Source organism: Haliotis rubra, unplaced genomic scaffold (assembly GCF_003918875.1).
Source record: "Haliotis rubra isolate DU_JTF1 unplaced genomic scaffold, ASM391887v1 Scf21, whole genome shotgun sequence".
Classification (NCBI taxonomy): Eukaryota; Metazoa; Mollusca; class Gastropoda; order Lepetellida; family Haliotidae; genus Haliotis; species Haliotis rubra.
Genome location: NW_025766114.1, coordinates 3,717,962 through 3,745,838, shown reverse-complemented (window position 1 = coordinate 3,745,838; position 27,877 = coordinate 3,717,962). Strand labels below are relative to the sequence as shown.

The 27,877-nt window shown below is 40.1% G+C and overlaps 2 protein-coding genes across 3 annotated transcripts in view; both read left to right on the top strand.

Moving 5' to 3' along the window:
• The window catches only part of LOC124276571 (5-aminolevulinate synthase, erythroid-specific, mitochondrial-like), a 76,750-nt gene that overhangs the window by 9,174 nt on the left and 39,699 nt on the right, over positions 1-27,877 (top strand). Inside the window, exon 1 of one of the 2 annotated variants that reach the window (XM_046712217.1) lies at positions 704-722. The exons of the other annotated variant lie outside the window; for it this stretch is intronic. The gene's annotated coding sequence lies outside the window, so the exon portion shown is untranslated. Of the gene's footprint in view, positions 1-703; positions 723-27,877 lie in introns of those variants that run through there. 2 annotated transcript variants of the gene reach the window in all.
• LOC124276508 (cell surface glycoprotein 1-like) lies at positions 24,912-27,672 on the top strand. Its single transcript, XM_046712139.1, has 2 exons — positions 24,912-24,946; positions 26,523-27,672. Exons 1-2 carry the CDS (start codon positions 24,912-24,914, stop codon positions 27,670-27,672), a joined length of 1,185 nt encoding a protein of 394 aa, XP_046568095.1.

Here is a 27,877-nt window from a genome sequence, read left to right as displayed (position 1 = left end):
TAGTGTTTGTATTGGCCAAAAATGGAAACTTACAAGAAAGTTTTTTTTAGATTGTATTTTGCCTATATACACTTCATAAATTGCCAGAGAAGTAAAATACTTTTTAGTATTTAGGAGGAATGTTACTTTGAATGGTGATTTTTATTTTTTTTATTTTTCCCTCCTGCCTTTAGGTTTCCTGAGGACAAAAATCCGTAAAACAAGAAATAAAATTGGTCTGGCCTTATTAACAAAGCTAGAATATTTCTGAGTTCAGCATAAAACAATATACAAGACATGACTTGAACATTTCTGACTGTGTTGTCAGAGAGCATTTACTCAATATGAGTATACATATTGACATCAGCATATTCTTTATTCATTAGAACAAACAAAAAATTTGCAAGAAAAAAATTCAATAAAGTATATCAAATATTGCAAAACAGGTGCTACAGTCGAGTATTGTATATTTACATTTTCAAAAAGAAAATATTCAATTTAATACACCTTTGCGTACATTTCTCCTACAACAGCTGTGGATGAACTGGGTTACGATTGATAAAGCCAAAGCTCAACAGACTTATGGAAACTGACTGATAATCAGCAGGACAGGCTGTAGCACACCACAGGTAATCCTGTGTTATCAGCTGGGGATGGGCTCAGGAAGACAATCCTGCATTGTGTCATGACAGACAATTAGGATCGCATGTACCTGTTGTTTGTGGTTTATCATACTCATTAAGGTAGGGATGAGTTTTATCATATGTTTTGCAGAGCTTGTTATGTTGAAGATTAAGCCATGTTTCAGTTGAGGCCTATTAGGGTGGAAGGGGCCTATTAGGGTGGAAGGATCGATTAGTTAATCAGGTGTGGCCTGATCACGTGGAAGACTCTTGATTGTCGTGTGTCAAGGTCGTGGTGTAGTCCATCTGAAACTCTCTGAACCATATTATTTGCCACTTAGCAATGCAAATGCAATAAATGAAATGTTGTTGGGTAGCCTAGTGGTTAAAATGTCACGTGAGAGACCCAGGTTCGACTTCCCACGTTGGTACAATCTGTGAAGCCCATTTATGGTGTCCTCCGCCGTGATAATGCTGGAATATTGCTCAAAGTAGTATAAAAGTAACCTCACTGGCTTGTGACGGTCCGATTAATTGAAATAATCGAAGATTGGTCGCAGTGACTAAACGACTTAGCAATTGATCATATTGTAATTGAACACAAACAATTTTGGAACTCTTGTTTGCAATAACAATATTTTTCACAAGGTTGGTTTGTCTGTGTCGTTAAATTTACATTTCATAATCACTACAAGCTTGTTCCAAGTCATGATTGAATTTATCTCAAAGACTCCCAAGACATACTAGTCCTTCTTTAAAGATGTGAAATTTGCAAATGCATTTTGTTCACTTTGCAAAAAAAACCCAAAAGAACTGCATGGTTTTTCTTAATTCTATGTGCATTAAAAAACATAACAGGAAAATTTGATAAATAAAGCTAACCAATTATTTTCGATGATTGATTGGTCAGTTTAGGTCAGGTGCACCATACTGTTATTTGTCTCGGATTAGTGTTTGTTTGGCTGTCTGGGACCACACATTCACAGGCCAAGTGATATTTTATTAATGTCTTGCTGAGAAATTGTTTTGTGTAATGTTGACGGAGATAAATAGAGATTTCGTGATTGTACCACTACGTAGAACTACCCTACCATGTGATTGACATAGATAGAATGGTTATTGCTACAAACATGAAACTTTCTACAAATGAAATCTCTGAAAGACCTGACAAATGAACAAGAGTGAAGGTTAAGATCATTGACATAAACAGGATGGTAATTTGTACCTATAAATGAAAACACTTGCTGGGTATAAAACATTCATATAAAGCAACAGGTTTTGTAGGGTATTAGTCCACTGGCCCGTGAATCTGCGATACATGAAACTATCTGCTCCAAATGTCTATTCGCATCAGTTGTGAAATACTGTTTGGTGTACTGTGTATGCTAACAGATTGAAAGGATACTTAAGACTGACACGGGTAAATTTGGTTGTTTGAATTATCATACATCATTGAAATTCTTGGGTGTATTTAAAGGCACAGTGTTACACTTTTTAAACAATATTTTAGTCTAAAATATATATATTGGGGTATGTGCACTCACTTTAGCTTCCTGTTGATGCAATAAAAGACTTATTACCCCTTATGACTTGTCTTAAATCGATAATTGAAACTTCGAGGCGAAAAGCTTCCATACAGACAACACTTGCCATATATGGAATAATAATAATGATAATAATAATGACTGACTGACTAAGTTTGGTTTTACGCCGCTTTTAGCAATATTCCAGCAACATCACGGCAAGGGACACCAGAAATGGGCTTCACACAATGTACCCATGTGGGGATTCGACCCGGGTCTTCGGCGTGACGAGCCAACGCTTTAGCCACTAGGCTACCCACCGCCCCAATAATAATAATAATAATAATAATTAGAAGTCTTATAATGCGCAAATTTCCACGCAACAAAGCATGCTCAAGGCGCTAACACAAACATATATACATCATGATGAAAAGTCTAATTCTCAATCAAATGAGTCTTGAGGTTTGCTTTAAATGCATCAAGTGTTGGGACATTCCTGAGGTTGAATGGCAGACAATTCCATTTGCGTGCAGCAGCGATTTGGAAAGATCGTGATTTTAGGTTTTCATACAGTATGGCAATAATTGAAGCTGTAGTTGATCTGAGATCTCTTGCAGGTTCATACTCAGCAATGAGATCGTTGAGATAGCTGGGCGCTTGATGATAGATAATTTTGTATATGAGAGTCAACAGTTTGAAATCCACTCTTTTCGTTATTTGAAGCCAGTGTAGTGATCTCAATACTGGTGATATGTGAGATTTCAAGCTGTTTTTTGTGACGATTCTTGGGCAGTGTTCTGAATTTGTTCTGAATTGAAGTTTGTATATAGTTTCTTTGGAGCATCCGATGAGGAGACTATTGCAATAGTCCAATCTCAAAATGCTGATGTGGCGTCAACAGTCAGAAGGTGGCGAATGGAGCCAATATTACTCAAATGGAAATAACAGATATGACAAAGATAGTTGATGTGATCTGTCATAGTGATGTTAGAATCAAGTTGAACATCCAAGTCAACATCCACAGATAGATGATCGACTCAAAGCTTTTTGAGTCTAGACGATGGTCCGATGACTATAGCTTCTGTCTTCTCGTCGTTCAGCTGTAGTTTGTTAGTTGCCATCCAGGTCTTGACATCTTGAATGCATGAGTTCATGTCCTGTACAGCTGATTGTTGTAACTGAGGGTCCAGAGGAAGACCTTTCCACAGCTGGGAATCATCAGCGTATAAGTGGTGAGGAACACTGTGTTCTTGTATGATGTTTCCAAGTTGACATGTATACAGAGTAAACAATACAGGAACAAGCACGGAGCCCTGGGGAATACCACATGTCAGTTGGATGTTCTTTGATTTGGTGTCCCTTATCATCACACATTGTCTTCTGCCCGTCAGATAGGACTTGAACCAGGTGAGAACAGTTCCTTGTACTCTAAACTCACACTAAGCATGCTAACAATCTCTGGTGATCCACCGTATCAAAAGCCGAGGAAAGATCGAGCAATACCAGATGGGAAACATCACCACTTTCAACAATCATGTTTACATCGTTTAGAACACAATTCAGGGCTGTTTCTGTTCCATGTCCAATCCTGTAGGCCAAATGGTACTTGTAAAGAAGATCATTGGCAACTAAATGCTCTTGAAGTCTGTGTTGAACTGCTTTCTCAAGAAGTTTAGAAATGAATGATGCGTTAGACACTGGCAGGTAATTCTTCAGCAAACTTGGGTCCAAGTTAGACATTTTCAACAATGGCATGACCGCGGCCAGGTCTGACTTGAAAGAGTCCTGCTTGTAGGTTGATGATCTGGGTAATGACAGGTAAAAGCACATCGATACAGTTCAAGAACAACTTCGTTGGAATCGGATCCAGAGTGCAAAAAGTTGGCTTTGAGCTCACGATTAGTTTCAGAACCTCAGCTTCAGTCAAGGGTCTGAAACTATCAATAGGAACTCCATTGTACTCCTGAGTTTTGGTACCCTCTTGCACATTGGTAAAGTTGGATGTGATGTTGGAAATCTTGTCAGAGAAGTACTCACAGAAGAATATGGCCAGGAAGAATCATCATACCCAACCGGTAGAATAACTTCCGAGTTCTTCCCCATCAATGTGAATTAGTAGAGAACAAGGTTTTTGGATCTCGAACCTTGCTTATAACACATGTGGTGTTATTGGTGTTTGCCAAACTGGCCTGAATCACAAGTTGTGTTATAGGATGTTTGTAAAGAGCGTTCGAAGGGACATAACTCTATGGGGTTCGCTTGAAATAAAGTTCGGCCAGTAAAGGGCGCGAGGGTCGATTTAATGCAACGTTGCATTAATTCATTCGAACTTTTTAATTTCATATTGTAATCTTAATATTTGTTCGGAATAAATTATATGGTAGCTTAGCTGGGGCTGATAGTTAGTGTTAATAAGAGAAATGCATTATTGATTTTTAGATAAGTGTGGTGTGATAGTGCGCCTTTAACACTTGACTGTCATTGAATTTGTTCTGGTAAGAAAAGAAATCTTTTTAGTTTAGTTTATCTGTGGTCGATGTAACATTGATATATTATTTATATGATTGTTACATCATTCACAACAACGATGCAATTAATATCAGATCAATAACATTGATATGATTGATGTAACATTGATATATCAGTGATATCTTATTGATATGATTGTTACAACATTATATAACATTGATGTGATTGATATCAGACAGATAACATCTGACATGACTTCTTTCAGAGGCATTTACATACATCACATACATACATACAAGGTACATACATACATTATGGATACACACATAGATACATACATACATACATACATACATACATACATACATACATACATACATACATACATACATACATTTTGATACATACATACAACAACCCATTTGTATTGAAAAGCTCAGCCCTAGCTTAGACCAGAGATTCAGAACCTGGATGTCAATCTCAGACATCGCTTGTCATCTTAGGGGACCATACAGCTCTTTGCAGCCACTAGAGAAGGGGGCATTCCATCCTTACGGGAACCCATTCACATGTGGATCAGGGACACATAGTCACAGACTTAGAAGTTGGAGCTGTCACAAGTTTATGGATTTACACTGAGTATTTCGGTGTAGCTTCTAACACTGTTATCAAGCACCAATATCATCACTTGCTTCATAACAGTGTTATATTGTTATCCTTCCAAAGACTGATATGACTGATACACAATTCATGAAATTAATGTCATAGATAAATTTCATATCACATAGATAACATTATGTCACTTTGATATGACTGTTTGATGCTACAATGATGTCATTGATTTCCCATTCTGTAAAAGTTTCAGAGTGTCATGAGTAGGGTTTTTGCACCGCTTTTAGCAATATTCCAGCAACATCACGGCAGGTGACACCAAAAATGGGCTTCACACATTGCACCCATGTGGAGAATCGAACCTGGGTCTTTGACGTGATGAGTGAACGCTTTAACCAATGGGCTACCTCACCGGTTTCATAACATGAGCAATGGTTTGATATCAATGAATTATCTTTGAAATCCAGTGATGCATGCCACGTAGAGCCAGCTGGAACCCCTGTGTTCATGCCTTGGACCCCCCACCCTCACCCCTAAATTATATCAGAGACTCCCTGGAGTAGGAAGTTGATGAATCTAGTTTATTTAATGCCAATTAGCTGTGGACTAGATGCATCTGGCGCCAGGGTTGCCCACGGTGACCGCTCTGACTTTCAGACTGAAGCATCAAACTTGAGTTGCGATTCTAGTCTCGTCAGAAGAATGTGAATTCATAATTTGAATAATGGGATGTCAAAATTTACATACCGTATATCAACGCATAACACAAGTTTTTCATTTCTAGAATTAGTTGGGTTTGGAGTGGGGTCGTCTATATATATAGACTAGACCAAGCAGTATTAAAAAACAATGGAAAACGAACATTGTAATTTTGCTACTATATAGGCACTGATGTGGGCTTTGTTCAGGGTTGCATTAGTAATGGGGTATATGGTTTAAACAGTATTTATTCAAAATAAAGACAATAAATTAGAAAGACAATACAGAACTAACAAAAGGATTGGCAAACAGGCGAAAAAAGGCCTATATTAATGCCTCCCGAGAGAAGACTGACTGAGTTTGGTTTTATCGCCGCTTTTAGCAATATTCCAGCAACATCACGGCAGGTGACACCAAAAATGGGCTTCACACATTGCACCCATGTGGAGAATCGAACCTGGGTCTTTGACGTGATGAGTGAACGCTTTAACCAATGGGCTACCTCACCGGTTTCATAACATGAGCAATGGTTTGATATCAATGAATTATCTTTGAAATCCAGTGATGCATGCCACGTAGAGCCAGCTGGAACCCCTGTGTTCATGCCTTGGACCCCCCACCCTCACCCCTAAATTATATCAGAGACTCCCTGGAGTAGGAAGTTGATGAATCTAGTTTATTTAATGCCAATTAGCTGTGGACTAGATGCATCTGGCGCCAGGGTTGCCCACGGTGACCGCTCTGACTTTCAGACTGAAGCATCAAACTTGAGTTGCGATTCTAGTCTCGTCAGAAGAATGTGAATTCATAATTTGAATAATGGGATGTCAAAATTTACATACCGTATATCAACGCATAACACAAGTTTTTCATTTCTAGAATTAGTTGGGTTTGGAGTGGGGTCGTCTATATATATATAGTAGACCAAGCAGTATTAAAAAACAATGGAAAACGAACATTGTAATTTTGCTACTATATAGGCACTGATGTGGGCTTTGTTCAGGGTTGCATTAGTAATGGGGTATATGGTTTAAACAGTATTTATTCAAAATAAAGACAATAAATTAGAAAGACAATACAGAACGAACAAAAAGGATTGGCAAACAGGCCGAAAAAGGCATATATTAATGCCTCTCCCGAGAGAAAACAACTTAAAGGAATTAAACAAGATTAAGAGAGTGAAAAAATGATATATAATTAAATGAGGCAGTTTTCAAAACAAACAAAATGAGTTAGTACTTATTGTATTCTATGTGTTCAAAACAAACAAAATGAGTTAGTACTTATTGTATTCTATGTGTTATTAACAAAACGTTTGGACTTAATTATGAAATGATAAATGGATTTCAGAAGTAATTCTGTGTCAGTATTGGATAAGTTATCTTTGTCTGAGTATTTCATCAACAGAGAATCCATTGCGGTAGACTGACTGACTGACTGAGTTTGGTTTTACGTCGCTTTTAGCAATATTCCAGCAACATCACGGCAGGGGACACCAGAAATGGGCTTCACACATTGTACCCATGTGATGATTCGAACCCGGGGTCTTTGGCGTGACGAGCCAACACTTTAACCACTAGGCTACCCCACAGCCCCCCATTGCAGTAGAAGTACTAGTTATGTCTAATATGACTATATAGTGGGCAGAAATTTAAAAGTGTGAGATATCTTCTGTTAAAAAGCCCCATTGGCATGAACTATTTTCTTTAATATATCTTTCGAATTGGTGTAAGTTTAAATCGCTACATCCTAGTCTCAGTTTGGACATGATGATTTGGAAAAATCGTGTGCCAAAGTTAAAAGTATTTTATAGCTAATGGGGTATATGACTTGGCATTGATTGTGAAGATTTTACAAGGTGTTATACGGTACTTGTGACCTTTCTTATGTGACAATATATCCTTCCTTAGGTGGCATTTTGGACAACATCATTTAAATAATAACTATCACTGTAACTCCATTATGATGCCTCCTAGAAGGGCATGTCCATTGAACTTTCTAACCAGCCTGTTAAGACTTCAAAATTCTTGGTTAGGCTGAAAGAAGCATTCAGACAAGATTATCAAGGATATATTTGTTTTTCTTGATCTGTTTTCTTTAGCCGAGATCAAAATTTACTAATGAGATTGTAGTATTGACAAATTAAATGACATTCGGTACATGTGTAGTTATTTCGACTCAAAATTAATGTACTATTTTTGGCGATATTAAATTTTTTCCCAAGATTTATCTTTGCATTTCCTCCATACTGAAAACTTAAGACAATTACCCAGTCATTCATTTGGTAGTTGTGTTCGTTGTGGTGTTCAACACATGTCCTATTTGTATTTTTGTGTGGCTTGATGTGTGGGTGATAGTTTGGGCAACACCCTTTCCTTGGAAAGATTGACCCATGAAGATCAGGTTAGAATTGTCTTCAGCAAGCCATGCTTGTTGTAAGAGGCAACTAACGGGATCGGGTGGTCAGACTAGCTGACTTGGTTGACACGTGTCATTGTATCGTACATCGATGTTCATGATGTACATCACTGGATTGTCTGGTCCAGACTGCCGTCCTGTAGTTGAAATATTGCTGAGTGCAGCATTAAACAAACATTCTTTTAAACTTTGCACTTCAACTATGATAAAAAAATCTTCTCAAAATGCATTTCCTAATCTGTAATACACACCTTTAACATCATCACTGCATCTAATTTAAATCTATTTATGACCATGTAGTGAGTGAGTGAGTTTAGTTTAACACCGCACTCAGCAATATTCCACCTATATGGCGGTGGTCTGTAAATAATCAAGTCTGGACCAGACAATCCAGTGATCAACAGCATGAGCATCTATCTGCGCAATTGGGAATGGGTGACATGTGTCAACCTAGTCAGCGAGCCTGACCTCCCGATCCCGTTAGTCGCCTCTTACGACAAGCATGGCTTTGTTCTAGAGGGTGACAAACCATCTCTAGGCCACTAATATGACGAAAATGTTTTAAATTTAAAAGTGATGACACTTAACACTCTTATGTCATTTCTCTCTTCCTGTTCATAAATATTCCGTGAGAGAATAAGAATAATAGGAAAAAATTTCATGTAGAGGCGGAAATGTTATGGATGTTAACTCCTTTAAAATGAGGAACTGGGCTACTTACAAAAGTTACGTGCAATAAGGTCAAGGTTAAATATGAAAGAGCAGATTGGGTAGCTGACCTAGTGTTGGACATAAGAATGTCATGTATATTTATCAATGTCTAAGTACTTTTGTCCAAGGACATCAAATGCATATATTTACATCGTAAAATGTGATTCTTCTGTGAAAATACAATACTTGTCAGGAGCAGTGTTTAAAGACTTGTCTTTCCATTTGTGTGAGTTTCTACTTGTTTAACGAGTATTTCCGCAATGTGCCAGGTTTATGATAGTGGCCTGTAAATAATCTGTCTGAACTAGACAATTCAGTGATTGAAGCTAAGGCCAACAATCCATGCCATTGTGTTACCCTGGGTTTTGTGTAGACTTTGAAAACTAGGAGTCACGGTGGCCTGTAGTTAAGGTTTTGGAGAGTCAATAATAAAGTATATTTTGTGTTACTCTCCTCTGTTGTAAGTAGTCTGACGCAATATACCAGTATTTGCTGGAGTTATATGGATCCAAGGTACATTTACCATATATGACTGCAAAAAAACTAAATTTTTAGGACCAAAACTGCATTGTGTAGGAAAAGGGCAGCTTATCTGAAGATTACACTTTCATCAAACTTTTTTTCTGGTGTAAATCACGATGCGATTTCACAATTTACAACCTGCATCTATGCATGTTCAAAATGGCAGGTGCAGGTTACCTTTTAGATAATATAAGCAGCAGGTTGCACCTGGTGCAGGTAACAATAAATCCTCCAACATCTTACAGCTGTCGTGTTTTAATTGGAAGCAAGTGACTTGATGTAACAAGACCTGTTACAAGCATAAACATTTGTGTACTCATTTATCAGTTACGTAGCAGTAATCATATAATTGAGATTTATGAATAAAAGGTAAGGCAAAATTGAAACAGAATCATACATCATTTATCATCATGGGGTCAGGTTCTGTTGAATGTATCTGATACTGAGTACTTGTTGTGAAAATTGCTGAACAAGAATTAATGTTACTATAAAGAACCAGTGACATTTTTTTGTGGTGCAACCAAACCTATAAGCCAGGTTGCACTCGGTGCAGGTACTGAAACCACCACCCAACCCCCCCCAAAAAACACCCCCCCAACCCCAATTTTTTTAATTTTTTTAAATTCGCACTCTGTAAGGCCACAACATCGGATTGCTTAGTGTGAACAAACAAGAGAAAATGACTTTGTTTGTTTGTGAAGATTGTAATTGGACTTGATTAGACAGGTTTATTTACCTTTTCAGTTCTATTTATTTTTGCTAGGAATTGTGACATTTGAAGGGATTAAGATTGCCATGTGTGTTACTATTTGTCTCGTAATTTGAGCAATCAGCTGTGCTCTCGGTTCCCCCGTGATCTAGCGGTGATTTAGTTAAACATTCCCAATAATATAACAGAAATGAAAATATTTGAGGAGTATATTTATTGTTGAGTCAAAATAAACAGGAATTACGTGTCATGTTAATCTGTGTTACCATGACAGCAAACTCATTAAGTCTGACCATCAAATCCATGAAATCACGTCTTACAACAAGTCATGGTTGCTGAAGAACAGTTGTCACATGGAATACTTCCGAGTACATCATTATAGTTAAATTATGGGAATGAGCATATTGTGGCACAAGAGCCCAAAGCGAGGACTCTTCAAATAGATAAAGCATCACAGCTGAAGCAAATCCATCAGCATCAGATCCTGAAATGACTAAGGGAGGCAACTTTGTGGATGAAATTGCTTGTACTAAAAATGGTGGTGCACTTAACCTGTACCAAAGATCCATGGTATGATTTCAAACACAGTTTTTCTTTTTTTTAAAGATTTAAAGGTTTTATACAGGATTTAAAGATAGAAACAGGCTTTGTCTCTGATCATTTGTCGTTCTGTCATGTAACTCATAAATCTTCATTATTTCTCCATAAAATCTTCAGCCATGCGCTGAATAGTGCTTTGTGCAATTCAAGATTTTGTTTGAATTGCATCTTTGTGTTGCTTATGCTACAATGTAGACTTCAGTTCATATGAATATTCGGTCCATTACCGGACCAAGGCTCCCAAACCATTCAATAGTTCTGTATGATACTTTGTATATATACCAGGTAGCTGCTCAACTGGTGCATGAATGCCGGCTCTGGACATTTTTTACATTTATATTAATTTTCAACAAAGAGCTTGACTTGCCAGTATGTTCATATAATGCATGGTTCACACCGGTTTTACCTTGATCTAAAATGACAAAATGCAAAGATCTTTACAAGCAATTGAGTGTTATGTAAGTTAATGAAATTGTGCGGTGTGCTGTACTGTAAGATTTGATAATTACAGAAAGTTTATTTCTCTTTCCCACAAGTTTGAACGTCCATTCTATACATTTGTGTGTACTGCATGCAAATTTTGCATGGGCTGAAATTCTGGTTCAGTTTCATATTCCAAAACTGATCCCTATGTGATGATGCAACATGTATTCAGCTTTATCAGCAGTCGTGGAGCAGTCATGTTTGTTGCCTCTCTCAGCAATATTCCAGCCACATGGTGGGGATCTGTAAATAATCAAGTCTGGACCAGACAATCCAGTGATCAACAGCATGAGCATCAATCTACGCAATTGGGATACGATGACATATGTCAACCAAGTCAGTGAGTCGGATTGACCGATTAGTCGCCTCTTACAACAAGCATGGATTGCTTAAGACCAATTCTAATCTAGATCTTCATGGGTCTGGAAAGGGCGATGGAGTAGCTTAGTGGTTAAAGCATTGGCTCATCACGCCGAAGACCAGGGTTTTGATTCCAAACATGGGTACAATGTGTTCCCTGCTGTGATATTGCTGAAATATTGCTAAAAGCAGCATAAACCTAAAACTCACTCACTCATGAGTCTGGTCAAAATTGAAACCAAGTAAAAACTTCCAAATGTAACATTGTCAACCTTTACAATACCCAACTAAATATAACTCAAATATCAAAGATTATGACTGTATTCAGTTTATCACATGAAATCATCGGATTGACTGAAACATGGATGAAGGGTTCTGATCTGAAATCTGTTTTTGCTGACTATATCATTTATATGAAGGATGCTGAGAAAATATCTGCAGCTGGGAGACAGTCTGGAGGCATACTTGTACTTATCAAAAATACTTTATGTCAATACGTAAAATGTATTGAGGTGTTTGAAAGCTGTATATTTGTATTGTTTGATAAATTCCTGTTTAGTATTAATAAGGATATATTACACACTTGTGTGTATGTACTTCCTGAACGATCATCGGGGTATAATACTAATGGCATCATTATCTTTCAAGAAAGATTATTTGATATACTTATGAAGTACACTGACGTATATTTATGTATTGGTGGAGATTTTAACACCAGAACTGGTACAAATTCTGATTTTATAGAGAATGATATTTTAAAGTACACAGAAAGATACCGATAATAGGTTATGTGAGCTTTTATCGGATGTTTCTACAATGAAAAGGTATTCAGTAGACATATGTGTGAATCGTTTTGGAAAATGTTTACTTGATCTATGTGCAGTCTTAAACATTAAACTGACTGACTGAATTTGGTTTTACGCCGCTTTTAGCAATATTCCAGCAACATCACGGCGGGGGACACCAGCAATGGGCTTCACAAATTGTACCCATGTGAGGATTCGAACCCGGGTCTTCGGCGTGACGAGCCAACGCTTTAACCACTGGGCTACCCCACCACCCCCTTAAACATTTATATAATGAATGGAAGATGTGATGGCGATCAGGGTGTGGGTGATTTTACATTCACTGGACATAATGGGGCAAGCTTGATTGGTTATGTAATACGTTCCCCGAAGCTCTTTCAACACTAAGAAGTTTAATGTACTTTCTCATGCTGAATCATCACTTCTTCCACTTGTTTTATCTTTACAAGCCCCTCAAGCAGCAAGTTGTGCTTGTGTTGGTTCAGATGAGGATTATTCTAATATTTTCTCTTCCAAGTTTATATGGACCCTGAGAAAGAAGATAATGGTAACGTGTTCAGGCCTTTCTTTGATTTTATTATGAAGAATGATGTTGAAGATGAAATTCCAACTGATATTCTAGATGCACCAATTTCAGAGTGTGAAAAAAGAGAAAGTATATCTAATCTGAAGTATGACAAATCTGCAGGAATAGACAATATTATACCAGAGTTTTTCAAGAACGCGGAAGATGTGCTTACACCTTACCTACTAGTAATATTTAACATTATGCTCGAAAATGCAGCCTTCCCAGAAGCATGGGATATCGATATTATCATTCCACTGTTTAAGGATGGGGATCCAAAATTAGCAAATAATTACCGCAGTTTCACATTACTTAGTATTTTTAGTAAAGTGTTCTTGTATATCATTAATAAAAGACTAGTTTTCTGGGCTGATTCGAAAGATAAACTTCACGATTTACAAGCGGGCTTTAGAGAGGGTAAATACTGTACCACTGACAATATGTTCATTCTCCAAAGCCTTGCACAGCATGATATCTCACGTAAAGGTGGTAGATTTTATGTTTTATTTGTAGATTTTGCCAAGGCATTCGACTAAGTTGATAGGAATAAATTATGGAAGCTCCTCACCCAGAACGGCTTGAGTAGCAAATGGGAAAACTATTATGTAATATATATAACAATGTGAAAGCATGTGTGCGTAACAATGGTGTTATGTCATCAACGTTTGATCGAAATGTCGGTGTACGCCAAGGCTGTATACTAAGCCCATTTCTGTTCATTTTCTTTATAAATGAATTAGCGTCAGTTGTGTATCAAAATTGTACAGATGGTATTCAGTTGCACCCGGACATTGTTCAGGTATTTTTGTTATTGTTTGCTGATGATGTCATCATGTTCTCAAGTACCGTGAAGGGTCTACAAAAACAAATTACCTTGCTGGAAAGCCATTGCTGTGAATTTAAGCTTAATGTAAATGCAAATAAAACAAAGGTTGTTGTCTTTAAGAATGGCGGTAAACTGTCCAAATCAGAAAAATGGCTTTATAACGGAGACTACTTAGAACTTGTTAAAGGATATAAATATCTAGGGGTCCATTTTGCCAATACGTTATCATGGTATCAGGGACGAAAGGTTTTTATGGGCATTTACAGTAATTTAAAGAAATTGGCCAATGTAAATTTCAAAACATATTTCAAAATATTTGATACAAAAATTGGGGCGGTGGGGTAGCCTAATGGTTAAAGCGTTGGCTCGTCACGCCGAAGACCCGGGTTCGAATCCCCACATGGGCACAATGTGTGAAGCCCATTTCTGGTGTCCCCTGCCGTGATGTTGCTGGAATATTGCTAAAAGCGGCGTAAAACCAAACTCAGTCAGTCAGTGATACAAAAATTAAACCAATTTTGCTATATGGGGCAGAGGTTTGGGGGTTGTCTCGGTTGGAAGCATTGGAAAAGGTTCACTTGTACTCTTATAAAATAGTCTTGGGAGTTAAATTAAATACCCCAAATGTAATGATCTATGTTGAATGTGGTCTATTCCCACTTTATCTAGAAGCACAGATAAAAGTTATCAAATACTGGGTAAAGCTCTTGAATATGCCTGCATCAAGATTTCCCAAGAAATGTTATAACATGATGTGTTTGTTTAACACCAACGGAAAATCAAATTGGGTAATGAAAGTCAGAAATTTACTGAATCATTGTGGTTTTAGTGATCTATTTTTGTCACAAAAGATTACCTGCCCAAAGTCATTTTATAATGCTTTATTGCAAAGATTAAAAGCTATGTACCTTCAGACCCGGAATTAATCTTTAATACAGTCTCCCAAATCCACTTTTTACAGTACTTTTAAATCTTTTTTTCCATACAGAGCAATACCTCCACGATATTAATCTTAGAAAATTCCACATTTCATGATCCAGATTTAGATGCTCTTCACATGATCTTATGATCGAGAAAGGCAGATATTATAATATTCCAAGAGAAAACAGATTGTGCAAATTTTGAGCACTAAATGTAATTGAAGATGTGGCCTCTTCAGTACTGGAATAAAGAGTTGATAAACTCAAATATCATCTAAATAAAATTTTGGACTGAGCCTGAGAGATGATAACCAGGTGAAGAGAGAGATGTCTGAATATGTATGCCCAACTCGTGGAGTACGGCACATGGATTTGTACTCTGTGTAGGAATTAGGGCTATAAACTGGAACATGTCACTGGAGATGTAGAATAGAAGAAACAATGTTAATGGTTTATGGTGTGTGACGTTATGTGCATTGTGCTGCTGTCACCGTAGCTAGCCAGGACACAACTTGGGATCAAAATCTGGTTCATATGTCAAAACTTATCATCAATGAATTCAGGTTATATCTGAAAACACATGAGGTTTTTAGGTGCTTCCATAGGATGGACTTTTGTTTATCTGTAATATGTAATATAGGTTTAATTGGCACAGTTCTGATCAATAATATATGATAATTCTTGCCAGAAAAATTGATACCTTATTTTTGTTGCTGGAGCGGACTTAACTGACCGAGTTCCTTGCCGTCAGATGACTGTGTTTTGTTTGTTTGTTGTTTAACGCCGAGCTCATCAATATTCCAGCTATATGGTGGCGGTCTGTAAATAATTACGTCTGGACCAGACCAGTGATCAGCATCATGAGCATCGATCTATGCAATTGGGATGCGATGACGTGTCAACCAAGTCAGTGAGCCTGACCACCTGATCCCGTTAGTTGCCTCTTATGACATGCATGGGTTACTGAAGACCAATTCTAGCACGGATCTTCATGGGAGAGCTTCATGGGTTACTGAAGACCATCTTCATGGGAGAGACAAGCATGGAGAGCTAAGCATGGGTTACTGAAGACCAATTCTAACACGGATATTCATGGTGGAGACAAGCATGGGTTACTGAAGATCAATTCAAACATGGATCTTCATGGTGGAGATAAGCATGGGTTACTGAAGACCAATTCTAACACAGATCTTCATGGTGGAGAGAAGCTAACCACCATGGGTTACTGCCAATTCCAATTCTAACACGGATCTTCATGGTGGAGACAAGCATGGGTTACTGAAGACCAATTCTAACACGGATCTTCATGGTGGAGACAAGCATGGGTTACTGAAGACCAATTCTAACACGGATCTTCATGGGAGAGACAAGCCTGGGTTACTGAAGACCAATTCTAACACAGATCTTCATGGTGGAGACAAGCATGGGTTACTGAAGATCAATTCTAACACGGATCTTCATGGGAGAGACAAGCATGGGTTACTGAAGACCAATTCTAACACGGATCTTCATGGGAGAGACAAGCATGGGTTACTGAAGACCAATTCTTACACGGATCTTCATGGGCAGCTGACTTTGCGTACCACTTGGTGATGTGCTGGGATGATGTCATAGTTTCAGAAGTGTAACAGCGTTCTTACTTTTGTTGGCAGTATAACCAAATTGTATGAAATTCATTTGTACAACAAACTGTAAAACTTCAATTGGGTAATTGAAGGACAGAGTGAAAGATAGCTTATAGCCCAAACAATCATCAAAGAGAACAATCATCAAAGGGACATCACTAAATATAGCAGCGTTGTTTGCGATGTGTTCCTTTTTTATTCTATAGAAAATATTTTTTAAATGTTTCAACTTAAGCAAGTACAGGACATATTTGTTATTCTAATTCCTAGGTATTAACCTTAAAGTATTCATGAATAAATATTCTAGCACGACATTGTGTGATACTTGATTCTGATTGGCTGAGAGCTCATCAAAACCGTACTTAAATGGCAGTTTAAGACCGCTAATTAAAGTGACCGATTCACCGCGTATAAATACAACGAACTCGTTGACCCTATTGTTTGTAAACAAACATGTCGGACATCAGCACTTCCATTGTCCATGTATCCCACATAAAACGTGGCATGTCAGGTCTTTTCCAAACTGGGAATAGTAGCAACAATTATTTCCGTGAATAAAGTTAGCGATGACTAAACTTAGTGAGTTCACAGCTTGAATTGGGGCGAGTCGATTGTCATACAGTAGGGGAGATCAATAATTTGCTTGAGAAAAATCAAATAATTGTACTTGCTTACAGTATAAACTGTATTTTTTTATTTATTTATGTATGCTACTTGTTACAAATACAAGCATACTGGTTCCTGCAATATAGCATTTATGTTGTTGAAAATGTCTTATTTTGTTCATTACACATCTGTCCCTCAGCGGGCATATTCCAAGCTTGAATTTCCAGGAAAAAGGCCTCTTCACGCCTTGTGTTCTTGGGCGCCAAACAGTTTGGTTTTAAAACGCTTATCAGTCGTGCTAGAATGAGGATAAAGCTACTCTGTTTTCAATTTTGCAGTCCTTTATCGTTGATTTAAGACCGCTAAATGTTTATATTTTACATTTAGCGGTCTTAAATCAACGATAAAGGGCCGCAAAATTGAAAACAGAGTAGCTTTATCTTCTAAATCCTATTCGTTAGTAAGTATTCGTAAAATTTGTGTCATATTCCCTGTATTGTTGCAGTCATTGTATATTGCAATATTTGCAACTATTTCGACCATAGACTTTTATGTCTGAACACTGTTATGGTTGCAAACATTACGATGTTTGAGTCTCCGCTTGACTAACTAGATATCTAGTCTGTGAAATAAACATATTTTATAGAAAAAATGGTTCATAGATAACAATCATAAAATATAATGAAAAAGACGCCTAGAGACTTCCTTCATTTTTAGACTATCTAGACTTGCCACATATTCTAGGCTTGTATGGGCTTTCTGGGATATATTTGTTTCAAGGTCTGTATGATGAGCTAGGTCCCTGCATGACCAGTTGTAAATGCACCATAATGTAATTCAATGTTAAATATGAACATGATTCAGGGATATCCGGCTCATCACGCCGAAGACCCGGGTTCGACTCCCCACATGGGCACAATGTGTGAAGCCCATTTCTGGTGTCCCCCGCCGTGATGTTGCTGAAATATGGCTAAAAGCAGCGTAAAACCAAACTCACTCAGTCAGTCAGTCAGTCAGTCAGTCAGTCAGTCAGGGATATCCATTAACTTGAGTGTCCTATTCTCTGTGTTTTCAGTATTTGCATTACTTAGCTTTCTTCACATAATATGATAGCCTGTAGTGGAATAGTGGAAAAAATGTTGCTCATCACACCTAAGGTCTGCGTTTAATTCCCCATTTGGATAAAATGCATGGAGGCCATTTCTGGAAGGAAATAAATGTCTACTGTTGGTAGATTTTAAGAGGTTATTACAAGACACTGTCATATCATCAACTTTTTATCATATACCACATCAAGGGACGTCACTCTAAGATGAACTAGGCTCTGTCTATTGAAGTTTCGAGCATTTGCGAAGTTTCATTCTGTACCAGTTTAATAGCCGGGCAATACGGTTGATATGGATTTTCGGCTCTAGGGCTGGTAAGCATTTTTGGCCCGGGTGGTCAGTATGGACATATGCCGACAGCCAGTATTGCATGTGCAAAATGGTCCATATTATTCATTGGTATATGATAATGAAAGGTTATTACATGACAGTTTTCCTATGGCCAGTCATCATATCAACCCAAGGGCCGAATGGTCATATCATAACCTATTTATCATATACCACATCTGTAAATATTGAAACAGTAAAAACATGATAAGAAGAAATCACTCATACTTCCACCATTTCTTGATGGGCTAAAACTGAAGCAGATGACGCAAGGGTGTATTAAACCTTCGAGCGTTTGTGTGTATTCATTCTGTACCATTTTAGCCGTTTTCGGACCTTGGGCTGATATGGCTGATATGCATTTTCGGCCCGGGTGGTCAATATGGACATATGCCGACAGCCAGTATTGTATGTGTTAAATGGTCCATATTATTCATGGGTATATGATAAATGAGCTTATTGTTTATTGCGTATGAAGGACAAGGTGTGTTGATTGTAAATATCCGACAATAGAACTACTGTATATACCACAATAACTTTAAGCTAAGCTGAGAGTGGGATTTTTATTTTAAATTTATGTCTGCGGAATGGGAAACTGTCTTCAGATTGTCAGTAAATTGGGTCCATTGAACTGCAAGAACCAAGGTATTACAAGTGCAGAAGCTCATCTCAAACTGTTACTGTGATTCATTATTGGTAAAAGTGACGTAACACCATAAGAAATCTCATTGAATATTATATTTTAAAAAATGCAGTGAGCTACAGTTCCTTTTAACTTTATTTTCTTATATCCTTCTTTGAAGAAGAAATCAAGGTTGATGCATGATGTTATCACCTTACTTGTGTTTTTATTCAAAAACTGCATTAATCTACCTTAGTTGGCTGTGATTATTGTAGCATCCATTGCTGTGCACGTGGATACTACACCTCATGTTTTCAGTGATTAAGCTCATTAAGAAGCAATTGGAGGTACTGAGGCGGAGGTACTTATCCAAATGTAACAATGTCATTTGATTGCATGAACCCTGAGCATTTTGAGGAAAAGAATATTCTCCTCAGAATAAATAATTGCAAATGTACCAAAGTTACCAGTCGGTGAACATGAGTTGATTTAAGATTTATAATGACACCAGCAATATTTCAGCTATATCACGGGTAGCATGAGGTTTTTGTTTGTTGTCCCCGCCGCAACGCAGAACGGGGGACTATGTATTCAGCAGCGTCTGTACGTACGTGTGTCCCGATTCTTGTTATCACGATATCTCATGAACTGTTGTACCCAATATCTTCAAATTTGGTGACAGCCGACATTGAGGGATTACCCAGACACCAGTCGATTTTGGTGACCTTGACCTTATTTTCAAGGTCACCATGACACTTTGACCACTTTTCAAACTCTTGTTAACGCGATATCTCATGAATTGTCATACCCAATATCTTCAAATGTTTGGTGACAGCCGACATTGGGGGATTACGCAGACACCAGTCGATTTTGGTGACCTTGACCTTATTTTCAAGGTCACCATGACACTTTGACCACTTTTCAAACTCTTGTTAACGCGATATCTCATGAATTGTCATACCCAATATCTTCAAATGTTTGGTGACAGATGACATTGGGGGATTACGCAGACACCAGTCGATTTTGGTGACCTTGACCTTATTTTCAAGGTCACCATGACACTTTGACCACTTTTCAAACTCTTGTTAACGCGATATCTCATGAATTGTCGCACCCAATGTCTTCAAATATTTGGTGACAGCCAACATTGGGGGATTACGCAGACACCAGTCGATTTTGGTGACCGTGACGATATCTTCAAGGTCATCGCAACACTTTGACCACTTTTCAAACTTATGTAAATGCGATCTCTCATAACACGTTGCACCTAATGTCTTCAATTATGTCAACAGCCTACATTGGGTGATTATGCAGACACCAGTCATTTCTTGTATGTGACCAAAAAATAAAAAGTAGTAAATATGTTATAAATATTTCATTCTTATTTAGCAGCGGGGGACATTGCCATATTATTGGCAACCACTTGTTTTTTATGTATGCAATGCTGTACAGTACTCCATGAGTATGACAGTGTTCTGAATATAACAGTAATATGCATGGCATCACAAGCAGCGGTTTAGTCATTGTGTTTTGATGACTTGCAGGATTAGGAACTAATTTCAATTTTTGTATGTTTATGGGGCATTAAATGTCAACAATGATAATATCACCTCCTATTTGCAGCCAATCAGAAAACATCCTTCTTTTAGGCTATGGCCCACTTTGTACTGATTAATGGAAGCACAAGTGTGTGAAAGATTGCTGGGTTGGCCTATCTAGTGAAATGGAATAACTTGCAATTTATCAACGACATAAACTACAGTGTAATGAACGTTCTCACTTGTGATATCTGGGTTCTTACATTTCATTGGATACAAGCTCTTGAATCTGAAAGTAGTTGCCCATTCACACCAGGTATGATGTGAGGCTATTATTGCCATTCATAACTGTCTAATTGCGGTATATATAGCATTTCTGCTCTTAAAGTACTGTCAGATATAGAAAAAAACTGTTTTTTTTTCACATTTATATCTACAATTAATGTAATTAATATGTGAAAGTGTGAAATATCTGTTAAACTAAGTTTGGCCTAACTACAGTCTCAGTGGTAGCGAGTTAGGAAACGTAGAAAAAGGACTGAGGAGATAGTAGCTCAGAAATGAGCAATGCGATGTCCAAAGCGACTTATTTGGAACAGACCATGGCTTTATGCAATTAAGTGTGAGATGATATTGTATTACAGAGGACACTTTTTAAATGCCCATTTTGAAATTAGACTTAGCTTCATTATAAACGATAGCTGACGCAAAAAATAAGAACTTTAATACTGAAACTATTAAGGATGTAGCTACCATGGAGTTGGAAACTGTCACTATAAAAACCAACAGGTAGGAAGGGTTGTCTCAAAAGCAAAACCAGGACGGGTGTTCCAGACTGTGGTAGGGGTCAGGCTGGGGGATATATATTCTTTATTTATCCTCCAAGTTGGGAGAGTACAAGTACAAGTTGCAAAAAGGTAATATTTACGCCACAGTCACATTGTTATGTGAAATAGAGTCTCTCAGAAAGCTGGCTGCACTGCTTAGTGCTGTGTGACTTCTCTGCACATCAGATGAATGTACCTTACAGCCACACTAGTAAATGTTCTCTGATCCTCTGCATTAAGTCCATACTGAGGGCTACATGACAGAAGACACAACACCATCTCAATGTCTGACAAGTTGTAGAACCATACACTGAAGTCCACAGGACCAATATTGATCAGTTCACACCACAGCTGATCTCTCACAGAGAGTAAATTATCACACTGCACTCCACAGCATGAACACACGGATCACTATATAACCGTCCACACTTCTCACACAGGTACACAGCATCTTTAATGTATCTAATGCTGGAACATAACTGCACCAGGAACTTGGGCGAGGTTCGGTACAGGTGGTCTTCCCGTGACAATGTCCATGCTGGATGAACACACAGGTCTCTGTGTATCTGTGCGAACCACTGGAGATCTGGTTCAACCGTAATCCTATCAGTCCACGAGTGAATAGAACTTCCAAACAGCTGCTTTCACACTTTGTTTCCAATAAGCCTTACGTGGGAATATGCCAGTTGACAAGTAGTCTTCTAGCACATTTGTCAACTGATACTTCTGGAGGATTCTCATCAGATCAGGAATAAAACCTCTCGGGTTGTGCACACACACCATGAACAAAGCACAGTAGCCTTGTCAGAAACACCTGGTGTGGAAGGTAAGATGTGTTCATGTTTATGAGGTTTCCGCAAACAAGAGTTTCTTTTATCTATCTCAGCTTCCAGAGGTAGTAAACCCAGGAGACCAAGACACACATCAGTCCTAGTTCTCTTTGGGAGGCTTTGAATCGCTTTTATGACATGCCTGTAGGAACGTTCAAGCATAAGAATCTCAGTCTGACTGAGAGAGTTCCACAGCTCACTACCGAAAAGACACTTTGGTAGAGCTACTTTCTGGATCAGTTTCAGACAGACAATGGGAGACACCAGAGATGGATTAAATCCTTTCCTTGAAATTGTGTAAGCATAGGATCTGATCTTAGTACATGCCCTAGTGTTCTTTCCATTGAATTAAACCTGTCAGAGAGTATAATGCCGACATGTTTGACTTGGTTAACTGTTGGTAGTAGACCCCCATATAAAGAGAGGTCGTCAGCAACAACTTTAGATTTTCTGCTAGCCCCAAATGTAACGACTCAGTCTTACTAGAGGAGAATGTGAAGCTTCTACCACAACCTACTGTAGTTTTCTGCAATTCTCAGGAGGGAGCTGAGATTACTGGTACAGGAACTCACCAAGGCTACGTCATCGGCTTGAGTTGAACATTCTGTGTTCAAATCCATAATCAGGGCACCCTTCTTCGATTCAGTAATATCGTCCCAAGAGTTGGTTGATATACAGCAGATACAGCCTTGCAGACAACACTCCACCCTGACGATGCGCTTTGCTGAAGAGTGAACCACCTCGATTATGTGTTACCTATCAATACACAGCTCTCCATATCATGGTACAGCTTGTCTATAACAGTCCACAGTTTTCCTTTTACTCCACCATCATACAACTTCTTCCATAAACCATCATGCCACACACTGTCTAGATGCTTTACAGCTGTCAAGAAATAGCACATGAACGTGGCTGCCTCGCTCTTGGTAGTGCTGAACTGTTTCCTGCAGGTTGAACGAAGCGTGAGTTGAACAGAGACTTTCCTGGTAAGCCATCTGCTGTTTGTTAGGGAAATTGTTATCCTGGCGAGAGCGTTTAAGTGAGGCAGTAGGGCCATTTCAAAGACTTTCTCTATTACGGGCTTAATGAAATACCGCGATAACAGTTTGGGTCTTTCTTTGATTTGTCGCCTCCTTTATGCAGTGGCAGGATAACACTACGCTTCCAGGCTCGTGGAATGAAACCAGTTTGAATGACAAGGTTATATAGACAGCTCAGGTGATGCATTAATGTTCTCCTCCAAACTTCAGATGCTCATATACTAATCCATCAATTCCACCTGATTTTCCATTTTTTAGCTTCTTGCACACTGCCTCAACTTCATTAAGTGTGATATGACAGGGATCAGATGTGTCCGCGTTGCACAGTTTCCTTATCTCAGAAACCTGACTTTTCGATGTTGCGTTTAAAACATTCATCAAAAATGAGAGCTTATCTGATGACTGAAAGACAGTTTCAAAGTGATAAGCCCATTTTTCAAGCACATCATCAGGGTTGCTGTATGTGACCCCTTCGACTTGAATTGGTGTGATCACTTTGTCACGGGATCCTTTCAACTTCCGGTTCACCAGGTGCCAGAAAGCTTTTTGATTCAGTTCAGATGATTTCTCAAGGTCACTCATCCATTGAGATATCACATTATTTGCAGCCTGTCTCATCTCTCTCCTAAATTTGTTTTTATTCATCTTGTACTCCTTGAATGAGATGTGTTGCATGCCTCTGGGACGTCCCTCTTGCTTCCACCTTGTTCTTGCCATAGTCATGTCCCTATGGGAGAGCTATCCCTATGGGAGAGATATCCGCTAAGATAAGATAATCCTTTAGGGGAATTAAACTAGGGAAGTATAGGGCATGTCATAACAATTTACAAATGATATCCAGTTCTGTCGATCTTGGGTGGTCATGCCACTTATATATTTTGAGACATTTAATACGATGGCTGATTTAAGCTTATCTATGGGTATCATACTTTTTAACATATCTCAACATAAACTTTATGACAGAAAGACAAGTAAGATGTTAATCAATAGATGAGACATATTCAACACACATGAAAAAGCATAAAATATCTTTGAGACGACCCCTTGTGCCTGTAGGCAGCACTTGCATTTCATGCCAGGTGAGTCGACGGTCCGTCGTCATACCTGGCTGAATGACCTAATTGCCATCTATAGTCTGATCTATTGTTTTCAGCAAATGTTCGTATTTTTTTGTTAAGTTTTGCACGATTTTACAAGTAAACATGCTTTTCTGGATATCCTATTACGCATCCCACTGAACGCCTAGTTAGGCCGATGTGCGTTATTTCATGCTATATGCAGTGGTGTAAATTTTAGGGATACAGAGTAACATCCAAAAAACAGTTTTTTTCTATTTCCGACAGTACTTTAGCTCACTCTTTAGCTCACTCATACTTTAGTTTTCACTCATAACTGACAAATAATAAGCACATATGTCTGCTAGTAAAAGACTTTAATTATATGTTTTAGTCTCTCTGTTACTGCTATTTATTTTTAAATGTTCAAACATAAAGACCATGTGGCTTACATAAGACTGACAGTGTTGGGTATCACAGGTTGGTTTTAGTAGAATACAGTAAATAGACATGGATGTCTGTCTGGTTGTCGGCAGTGAAAGAGGGTATGTAATTCAGGGTATATAGGAAGCACCTATAAAATGCTTGCTGAAGACTTGTTGCAGGGTGTCAGTCTGCAAGGAGAAGTTGATTCTTTCATTTTAGTTGTCTAAAGACAGTTTCTTGAACTAGTGATAATAATAGTGCGGCAGCCTCCCAACCCTGGTCAAAATCTGGACTCCAGCCTACACCATAATCTCCACACCTCTACCTTTCCCAGTGTTAATTATTTACCAGCCTCCACCCCTACCCAATCAAGCCCCAGCAGTCCCATTTCCACACATTTCCCATCACTCTGTCTCCATCTATATATCGGCCTCCACCCCTACTCTGGTCTCTACACATACACCAATCTCCATCCCCACCGCACACTCCACCCTCTCTACACCAGCCTCCATCCCTACCCAAGTCTCCACCCTTTCCAAGTTTCCATCCCCATCCAAGTTTCCACCTCAACCCCAATCTCCACCTCTACCCCAGTTTCCATCCCTACCCCAGTCTCCACCCCTACACCAGCCTCCATCCCTACCCAAGTCTCCACCCCTACCCAAGTGTCTAAAACCTATCCCAGTCTCCACCCTACCCAAGTCTCCAACCTTCCCATGTCTCCATCCCCATCCCAGTTTCCACCTCAACGCCAATCTCCACCCCCTACCCTAGTTTCCATCCATCCCTGACCCAGTCTCCCACCTCCCTACACCAATCTCCCATCCCTACCCTGCCAGTCCACCCCTACACCAGCCTCCCATCCCTACCCAAGTCTCCACCCCTATCCAAGTGTCTAAAACCTATCCCAGTCTCCCACTCCTACCCAAGTCTCCAACCTTCCCATGTCTCCATCCCCATCCCAGTTTCCACCTCTACGCCAATCTCCACCCCTACCCCAGTTTCCATCCCTGACCCAGTCTCCACCCCTACACCAGTTTCCACCTGACCCATCCCCTACCCTACTCCTACCAGTCTCCCCACCCCTACACCAGTTTCCATCCCTGACCCAGTCTCCACCCCCCACCAGTTCTCCATCCCTACCCTAGTTCCCACCCCTAAGTCCCAGTCTCCATCCTATCCCTAGTTCCCCACCTCCCTACACCTAGTCTTCCATCTCCTTTCTACCCCAGTCTCCACCCTCTACACCAGTTTCCATCCTACCTCTAGTCTCCCACCCACTACCCAAGTCTCACACCAGTTTCCACCCCTACCCAAGTCTCCACCTACCCAGTTCTCCACTCCTACCCAAGTCTCCCACCCACTACCTATCCCAGTCTCCACCCCCTACTTCAGTTCCCACCCCTACCCAGTCTCCACACCCACTACCCACTTCCCAGTCTCCACCCCTACCCCTAGTCTCCCACCCCTACCCAAGTCTCCACACTCCTACCCCAGTGTATCACACCCTACCCAGTCTCACCCCTACCCAAGTCACCAACCCCTACTCCTAGTCTCCACCCCAACCCTTCAGTCTCCACCCTACCCTACCAGTCTCCACCCCCTAGCCCGGTGTACCAGTTCCCACCCCTGGACCTAGTCTCCACCCTACCCCAGTCTCCACACCTACTGTCCAGTCTCCACCCCCTACCCCAGTTCTCCACCCCCTACCCCTAGTTCCCACCCCTACCCTAGTCTCCACCCCTACCCCAGTGTACACCCCTACTCCAGTCTCCACCCCTACCCAAGTCACCAACCCTACCCCAGTCTGCACCCCTACACCAGTCTCCACCCTACCCCAGTCTCCACCCCTACCCCAGGTCTCCCCTACCCCTCAGTCTCCACCCCCACCCTACCCCAGTCTCCACCCCTACCCCAGTCTCCACCCTACCCCAGTCTCCACCCCTACACCAGTTCCTACCCCTACCCCAGTCTCCACCCCTACCCCAGTGTACACCCCTACTCCAGTCTACACTCCCTACCCAAGTCACCAACCCTACCCCCAGTCTGCACCCCTACACCAGTCTCCACCCCTACCCCAGTCTCCACCCCTACCCAAGTCTCCACCCCTACCCCAGTCTCCACCCCTACACCAGTTCCCACCTCCCTACCCCAGTCTCCACCCCTACACCAGTCTCTCACCCCTACCCCCAGTCTCCACCCCTACCCCAGTGTACACCCCTACTCCGGTCTCACACCTGCTAGCCAAGTCACCACCCCCTACCCCAGTCTGCTGCACCCCTACCCCAGTCTCCACCCTACCCCAGTCTCCACCCCCTACACCAGTTCCCACCCCTACCCCAGTCTCCACCCCTACCCCAGTGTACACCCTACACCAGTCCCCACCCTACCCCTAGTCTCCACCCCTGCCCCTGTAGTCTCCACCCCTACCCCAGTCTCCACCCCCTACCCCAGTGTACACCCCTACTCCAGTCTCCACCCCTACCCAAGTCACCAACCCTACCCCAGTCTGCACCCCCCTACACCAGTCTCCACCCCCTACCCCAGTCTCCACCCCCCTACCCCCAGTCTCCACCCCTACCCCAGTCTCCACCCCTACCCCAGTCTCCCCCCTACCCCAGTCTCCACCCCTACCCCAGTCTCCACCTCTACCCCAGTCTCCACCCCTACCCCCAGTCGCCACCCCTACACCAGTCTCCACCCCACCCCACCCCAATCTCCACCCTATACCTATCTTGATCCTGTCCTCAATCTACGTCCCTTATGCAAGTTGCAAACCCTATTTAAATCTCTTCTCCAACCCAAATCTTTACCACAATCCCATATAAATCTTTACCACAAATGATAACCACTATCAAAGCACATGAATAGCGAAACACTACGTGAAGCTTTAACCTCATATCCTGCTTGGTTTTTCAACATACACGTCAGTCCCCTTCCCCCTCCCAGGTGTTCCCCCACAAGCTCATTATATCACCTTGTCACTGCTTCAACACTGTTGATAATGTCACAACAGTGTGGGTGGAGCTTAGATATTTTACAGCTGTGTG

Bases quoted from the DNA above. Each gene is read 5' to 3' on its own strand.
- LOC124276508 (XM_046712139.1), top strand. From the start codon at position 24,912: ATGGATGTCTGTCTGGTTGTCGGCAGTGAAAGAGG. The intron at 24,947-26,522 runs GTATGTAATTCA...CCCCTACCCCAG, and splicing joins GTTGTCGGCAGTGAAAGAGG to TTCTCCACCCCCTACCCCTA.